Genomic DNA, 8,431 nt, shown 5'->3' with positions numbered 1-8,431 from the left:
AAAAGGGGAGAAAAGGAGACTCTAAGGGGTATGCAGTAGCAACTTCGGAAAGCAGACACTACCCCCAGGGATACAGGAGAGTGAACAAGGAAGGAACTTAGAAACTTAAAAATTGCCTTCCCACTAGGCTGAGATTTAAACCTTTGAGTAGAGGTCTGGCTGCTATAGGAACAGGCAACCAACTTGTGGCAAAGAAACTTGCCAGAGGGTGCTGGATGGTGCTGAACCATGAAGGCTGTATTTACATTTGCAAAGCCCAAGGGCGTGAGCCAAAGAGTAAAGTGTGGCGGTGCTTTGGTAACTGAGGACGGCCCTCACACAGCCAAGAAAAAGCACCTCAGTAGAAGAAAGAAAGGCCCCTTCTTCCCACTCTGGCCTTGCAGTGTCTCTCCAGTGCCCTCATTTGGGAAGCCTAACCTCAAGCCCCCTGGCAAAGGAGAGGAGGCTGTGGTGTCTCTAGTATCAAAGCAGGGCAAAGATGGGTTGATTTGGAGCTGAAAGGTAATAAACTAGTAACTGCCACATAACTTATAATTAATTTTTAAAATAGAAAACTATCTTTAATTTCTTAAATAAGGACTTTAACATTCCTCTGAACCAGCTTCATGGTCCTTCTTAGATGTCAGTACTAGCATTTCAGTGCCACTGGCTTTTTGAACCCAGTTTTTGCAAACATTTTTGGTTGCTTGCTTACTTTATATTTCTTAAACAATCAAGACTTACGTAGGTTTACCAACACATTTTACAGATTTCTTTGCTCTCCTTTGTTTCCCACATGCCACTTCTGCCTTAATGTTACATTTTCCTTCTTGCTGAAATACATCTAGTGGCCATTTTTCAGTTGGTATTCCCATGTGCTTCATATTTTTAGAATTTTTTGTTTTTATAATTTTTGCCTGTGAGCTTCCCTTTAGTGGGAATTATCTGCTACAGTGGTCCAACATGTGCCCTAGGTGGGCATGACAACCCTAAGGGCTAGTTTTGTGGTTGCCTCTGTCAGGGCTTCACATGGTTGCAGGTTCGAAACCAATTTTCACATTAGTTTCCAGGTGTGGAGGTTTCCACACCAAGTCAACTGTGTGTAACTTCAGACCCCGTGGTCCTGTAGGAGAGAGTAGGTGATTGTTTCCACCCAGTGCTGACAGCCAACTGCTTGTCCTCATTGGCAGCAAAGGCATTTTCTGATGACAGAACTTTTCAGGCTCCTGTGCCTTACATAGTAGCTTTGCCTTCTCTCTGGTGTGTGCTAAAATTCTGGTTCTCTCTGTGTGTGTGCTAAAATTCTGGTCCCCCTTCAACTCCTATACCCTGCTGTAGATTTTCTCTTTGGATCATCACCAGAACTTTACCTGTGTTACTTTTTTTTTTTTTTTTTTTTTTGCGGTACGCGGGCCTCTCACTGTTGTGGCCTCTCCCGTTGCGGAGCACAGTCTCCGGACGTGCAGGCCCAGCGGCCATGGCTCACGGGCCCAGCCGCTCCGCGGCATGTAGGATCTTCCCAGACCGGGGCACGAACCTGCGTCCCCTGCATCGGCAGGCGGACCCCCAACCACTGCACCACCAGGGAAGCCCTACCTGTGTTACTTTTTAATCAACCATGTTTAAAATAAATGTTGTTCATGGTTTAACAAGGTTTTCTATGTGTTTGGAAGAGGACAGATAGGTTTTCACTTGTCTGCTTTGTCTGCCATCTTGCTCAGTAGTTGTTTTAGGGTTGCTGATATTCAGGACGTGATATATGATACATTCCCTTCTACTCCTGTGGCACTTTATCATTTTCAAGCAACTCGTCTGTTTAGTGAACATTACAATGCCACTGTGAGGTAGATAGGACAGGCATCACTTGTCCCATTTTATTATGAGAATTTGTCACTCAAAACAGCAGAAACAAATTTTATTACACGTCGGCCATGTACTTAGCATAGCCTTGGATGATGGGGGCGAAAATCAATTCAAGTAGCTTCTAGGTCAATTGGAGAGTAAACAGAAACATTAAATACCAATCACAGTACAGGTAGTTGATTAGCATATGACCTTAGTAGATATTTAATAAACATTTTTAAAAATTAAATGTTACATGGCAGGGATTTGCTAAAATGAAAAATGTACAATGTTGATAGTAGATGCCCTAGATCAGGGGTCCCCAACCCCCGGGCCATGGACTGATACTGGTCCGTGGCATGTGAGAAACCGGGCTGCACAGCAGGAGGTAAGCGGCAGGTGAGCGAGCGAAGCTTCATCTGTATTTACAGCTGCTCCCCATCGCTCGCATTACCACATGAGCTCCGCCTCCTGTCAGATCAGCGGCAGCATTAGATTCTCACAGGAGCGCGAACCCTACTGTGAACTGCACATGCGAGGGATGTGGGTTGCGCGCTCCTTATGAAAATCTAATGCCTGATGATCTGAGTGGAGCTGAGGCGGTGATGCTAGTGCTGGGGAGCGGCTGCAAATACAGAGTATCATTAGAGAGAGGTTTGACTGCACAGAGACCATAATAAATCAGTTGCTTGCAGACTCATATCAAAACCCTGTCAGTTGGGTATAAAATGGTAATTCACTATTGTTTAGATGTACATTTCTCTGATTACTTAGTGCAGTCAAGGCATCTTTTCATGTGTAGCCTGCATTCAGATTTCTCTTCTGTGAATTGCCTGTTGTGAAAAATATCTTCAGAGTGACCCTTAGCTTCTTCTACAATGTGAGGAAATTATAATGAGGAGGGTATAAAAATGTTAAGGACTGCTGCTAACCAATGACTGAGTTTTTAAATACTTGGCCAGGATAAGAGTAGTCTCTCTTATTTTTGTAAAGCTATGATGCATTCTCCACCCCATTGCAATCTGATTTGTGCTTCTGCTAACTATTTCTTTTTAAAGTGGAGCATTAAATGTAAACCAGCCCTTTCTATTTTGGTCAAGGTCTAAAAACATCCATTTAGAAATATGAATACAATAAACCTGACATTTGCAACAACAACAACAAAAAACCCTATCAGTGAGTGGCAAGTGAAAACAAGCTCAGGGCCCCACTGATTCTGCATTATGGTGAGTTGTATAATATTTCATTATATATTACAGTGTAAGAATAATAGAAATAAAGTGCACAATAAAGGTAATGTGCTTGAATCATCCTGAAACCATTCCCTTCCCCGTCCCAGTCTGTGGAAAAATTATCTTCTACGAAACCGGTCCCTGGTGCCAAAAAAGTTGGGGACCGCTGCCCTAGGTGGGGGGGAGAGGCCCTGTCAGTGTGGGATGGCTATATGGAGGAGGTGGGTTTGACATAGGCCTCTAAGAGGTAAGTAGGATTAGTAGACAGGATATATGTGGACTGTTCTGGAACAGAGCATCTGCACATGAATAAGGTAGCAGAAAACTGGAGACCTGATTATGTTAGGTCTGAAACACAAGGAGTGGGCTTGAATTTTGTAGAAAGCAGGAAATAATAATTTATAAGTGAGAGTAAAATGACAAAAACTTTAAGATGTTACCATTCTTCAGAAAAGTGGCAGTGAAGGCAGTGGTAGGGAGAGGAAACTGATGGCAGGGGGTACTGCCTGCGTAGATAAGTGAAGAGGATGTGACTCGACAACAGCTCTAGGAGCGTGAGAAAGGACAAGAATATGTGGTTTTATAAAGTCTGAAATGCAGAAGAGGCACTTGTTTAAATATACAATTTACATATTTTGCTTTTAACATGTTGTTTAGGTGAACCAGCCCTCTCTTAGGAGAGTGGAGCAGAATTCCCAAAACTATCTGAGAGAGATACAGAAAGCCCCTTGTTCTCTGGCACTGACACTCGGCAGCAGCCTCCAGTGCTCTATGGGAGTGCAGACGTAGACCTGGGTTTGAAACTCTTCTTGCATTTTCCTATGGAAATAATGCCAAATGCTAGAGTTTGGTCCCAGGCCATCCCACACTGGAGTACTGTCACTGACATTGTTGCCATCAGGGAAGTACATTTTAGTTCCAAATCAGATACATGAATGAACCTCCAGGCAGAGAAGTACCAGAGGTGGCAGCCAGCAGGGCTTAGATAGAGTTAGCTCTTGGCACTTTTTGGTGGATCACTTTTTAGTGCCATAAAAGAAGCCTCCTCCCTTGGTCAGTCACTGCCCAGGAATACTGATAGCTGCTTCACAAACAGACCTCCCTCACCCTCTGTGTCTGAGACAGGACCCTTTTGGTGCATACATTCACACGAGTCCTATGTCAGTGAAAATTCACCACTGAGGTTCTGATAATTTGTTAGGCACAAATACGCTGCTTGTTTATGGATTTAAACAATTAAATCCAATCAAGAAAGAGTAGTTCTTGCTTTCACATGTGTTTACCTCTTCCTAATACTATCCAGTCACGCAGTTATACTGCACACAAGAATGTGTGTGTGTGTGTGTGTGTGTGTGTGTATGTATATGTATGTATTTTTTTCAAATGGCTGTTCTGATTTAAGTTACAAAATATACATATGTACACATTTAAAAAATAAAGATGTTGTTCATCATCATCTTCTGGGCTGGCCATCTGGAGTCAGCTCATACCTGTAAGATAGTTGAGTTTGGACTTGGGTTAGTATTGAGAGTGTGCTGTGGCAACATCAGGACAGGTGGCCTAATCTACCCTACCTGGGCCTCTGTGGGACCAGCAGAACTCATCTCTGTAAGTTGGCTGGCCAGGGTTAAGACTAGAGCTTACAGAGGTCCTTTAGGTAAGTGAAATCTGTAGGCAGTAAAGCCTTAAGGTGATAATGTCTCCCTTATAAACAAAGGAGCTGATATGTACTGAAAAGGGAAGAACTTTGGAGAGAGAATATGGGCAACTGTCTGAGACAATGTCTTGAGTAGCAAATTTAATTTGATCAAATGAAAGGGCTCACTTACCACTGTGAGAAGCCCTTATTCAGATCTTCTTTTGATAAGTCAATCAGTACCTAAACAAACACAAATAATCAGTTCCCTTCCCCAAAACTGCATTAAATGGAAACATATTGGGATAAATGAAATTGATCATAAAAAGGGCCTCCTTAAGTTCTGAGCAGGAGCTCTTTTTCCTTTGGATTTCAATACGGAACCTCTCCAGAAGGACAGTACTGACACTGACCTCAGTGTCCTGGGAAGAGGTGAATTGCTGTTTGCAGTTGTACCTCAGGAATTTATTTATGAATGTTTTAGAGAGAACAGCTTGCCTTTACTCATGAACTGATCCAGAATTTTAAGCAAGACACCGTAGTTTCCTCAGTAGTAAAAATGGGGATATCATCACCTACTTCACAGAAGTGGGCTTTTAAAAATGAGTATAAGAGGTGTTTATTAAAATACAACAACTACAGAGTGTACAAATATTCTTTTTTGTCTCTCCTTGGCATCTTCCTGAGGATTATATTTCCTTCTAACTTTAAGTAAAATCCCATTCACCACAAAAATCTTGACATAATGAGATCCAAGCTTCACACAATGCTGTATTTATCAAAACAATACTTAATACCATAGTAGAAGTTCAAATACTTGTGTAGTGATGAACTTGGATATTCAAGTTTGTTAAAATAGGGTTTATTATATTAACTTATATACTTCAGTTTCAAGAGTATTTTTTAAAAAGACACAAAACAAAAAGCCTCCCAATGAGGCTATACCTTCCTTGAAGTCAGTTCTGGTAATAGCCAGATGATCCCATCAGAATTTCTGCAAGGGTGTGTTCCACCAGTGAACTCCAGTTAGCCACCAGGAGGGAAAGAATGACAAAAGTCCCTTTTGTACTTACTTTTCCTAGCTCCTTCCTTCTGTGTGAGCCAAGTGGCCTACTGTTTTTCACTGCGACGTCTAGTGACCTCTTCTTTACTTCATCCAAGGGAACAAAAAATTCAAATCTTTAAGGAGCAAAAAGTCAGGAAATGCGATTTATGTATTTTAATCATTTTCACTGAAAATCTCAAGTGTTTCATCCATTTGCCTACCTTTAAAACAGAAGATATAGACTATAGAGAAGAGCATCTAGAACAGTACTGGCTTACAGCAGATACTCAGTGCATCATTATTATAGATAATCACTGTCCTGTGTTATAGTCACAAACCCTGGAAGTGTCAAGAGGCTGTTTGCTTCTCTGAGAAGTTCCTTGAACTATCGTGCTTTGGGGTTTGCTTCTTTCCTTCTCTGACTCTACTCTGGTTGTCACTCTTTCGGCTGCCCCTTCTCTCTCTGAACAGTGCCAGCTAAGGGCTAGGATGCTGAATAATTGGGTTTGCTGGAATTGCATGGCAAACAGTGGTCTTTTCCCACTTACGCCTGTGGAGTAAGGCAGAGGAATCTTAGTATACAAGCTTTGTCGTGTACTCATAAGATGCCTCTGGACTCCTTACATTTCTGGTTTAAAAAAAAAAAATCTTCAAATTTTTTTAATTGAGTGAAAGATTCTTTAAATTCTGTAGTGCTTCACACTTTTGAAAAGTTTGACACACATGATTCAATATAATCCCATAATATCTTTTAATTTTTTAAATTGAGATATAAGTGACATAGCATTATTGGTTTCATGTTTACCATAATGATGTGATTTGGATATGTTGTGAAATGATCAGTCTAACATCTATCGCCATACATAGTTACAAAAACATTTTTTTCTTGTGATGAGAACTTTCAAGATCCACTCTCCTAGCTGCTTTCAAGTATGTAATACAGTATTATTAACTATAGTCACCATGCTGTACATTATAACTCCATGAATATTCATTTTATAACTGGAAATTTGTACCTTTTGACCAGTCATCTATTTTACACACACCCCAACCGCCAACTCTGGCAACCACCAATATGTTCTCTATATCCATAAGCTTGGGTTTTGTTGTTTGGTTGGTTTTTGGCATTTTTAGATTCCACATATAAGTGAGATCATAAGTAATTATCTTTTTCTGCCTTATTTAACTTAGCATAATGCCCTCAAGGTCTATCCATGTTGTTTCAAATGGCAAGATTTCATTCTTTTTCACGACTAAATAATATTCTATGGTGTGTGTATATACACACACACACACACACACCACATTTTTAAAAATCCATTCATCCATCAGTGGACATTTGGTTGTTTCCATGTCTTGGCTATTGTAAATAATGCCACAGTGAACATGGGGGTACATATATCATTTTGAATTAGTGTTGTTTTATTTGGATAAATACCCAGAAATGAAATTGCTGCATTGTATGGTAGTTCTATTTTTGATTTTTTGAGGAACGTCCATGCTGTTTTCCATAGCAGCTTCCCCAATTTACGTTCCCACCAGCTGTGCCCAAGGGTTCCCTTTTCTCCACATCTTCACCAACACTTATTTCTTTTTGATAATAGCCATTCTTTTGTTGATGGTTTCCTTTGCTGTTCAGAAGCCTTTTAGTTTAATGTAGTCTCATGTAGTCTCACTTGTTTATTTTTGCTTTAGTCGCCTTTGGTTTTGGTGTCAAATCCAAAAAACCATTGCCAAGACTGATGTCAATGAGCTTAACCCACCTATGTTCACTTCTAAGAGTTTCAGAGTTTCAGCTCTTACTTTCAAGTCTTTAGTCCATTTTGAGTTAATTTTTGTGTCTAGTATAAGATAGTGGTTGAATTTTATTCTGTTGCATGTGGCTGTCCAATTTTCCTAACACCACTTATTGAAGAGACTGTGCTTTCCCCCATTATACATTCTTGGCTCCTTTGCCAGAAGTTAATCAGCTATACATGTGTGGACAAAAGCAATCTACAGATTCAATGCAATCAAAATTCCAATGGCATTTGTCACAGAAATAAACAAACAGTCCTAAAATTTGCATGGCGCCACCAAAGAGCCAAAGTAATCTTGAGAAAGATGAACAAAGCTGGAGGCATCATGCTCCCTGATGCCTCCAGGCATCAAACTATATTACAAAGTTATAATAATCAAAACAGTATGGTTCTGGCATAAAAAGAGACAGATCAATGGGACCGAATAGACGGCTCAGAAATAATAATGTTTAACATTATTAATTCTTCCAGTTCATGAGCATGATATACCTTTCCATCTGTTTGTGTTGTCTTTGATTTCTTTCATCAGCGTCTTATAGTTTTCAGAGTACAGGTCTCTTACCTCCTCAGTTAGATTTACTCCTAGATATTTTATTTTTGATGCAATTATAAATGGATTTTCTTAATTTCTCTGATAGTTTGTTGTTAGTGTATAGAAATGCAACAGATTTCTGTATATTAATTTTGTATCCTGCAATGTTACTGAATTCATTTATTAGTTCTAATAGGTTTTTGGTGACATCTTTAGCATTTTCTTTATAAAGCATCATGTCATCTTTAAACAGTGACAGTTTTACTTCTCTCTTTGGATTCCTTTTTTTTTTTTCCTTGTCTGATTGCTGTGGCTAGGACTTCCAATACTATGTTTAAACCTGGTAAGAGTGGGCATCCTTGTCTG

The 8,431-nt window shown here is 40.1% G+C and overlaps 1 protein-coding gene across 1 annotated transcript in view; it reads right to left on the bottom strand.

The window, feature by feature from the left end:
- Window positions 1-1,817: 1,817 nt before the first annotated feature.
- Window positions 1,818-8,431, bottom strand: part of ESYT3 (extended synaptotagmin 3) — a 57,077-nt gene continuing 50,463 nt past the window's right edge. Inside the window, 3 exon segments of the mRNA XM_032631587.1 lie at window positions 1,818-4,543; window positions 4,883-4,932; window positions 5,763-5,868. Of these exon segments, the coding sequence (XP_032487478.1) occupies window positions 4,507-4,543; window positions 4,883-4,932; window positions 5,763-5,868 (193 nt within the window). The 3' untranslated portion in view covers window positions 1,818-4,506.

This window comes from Phocoena sinus, chromosome 4, assembly GCF_008692025.1.
Source record: "Phocoena sinus isolate mPhoSin1 chromosome 4, mPhoSin1.pri, whole genome shotgun sequence".
Classification (NCBI taxonomy): domain Eukaryota; kingdom Metazoa; phylum Chordata; class Mammalia; order Artiodactyla; family Phocoenidae; genus Phocoena; species Phocoena sinus.
Note: the sequence above shows the minus strand (reverse complement) of the source record. Positions and strands in the feature narration are given on the sequence as shown.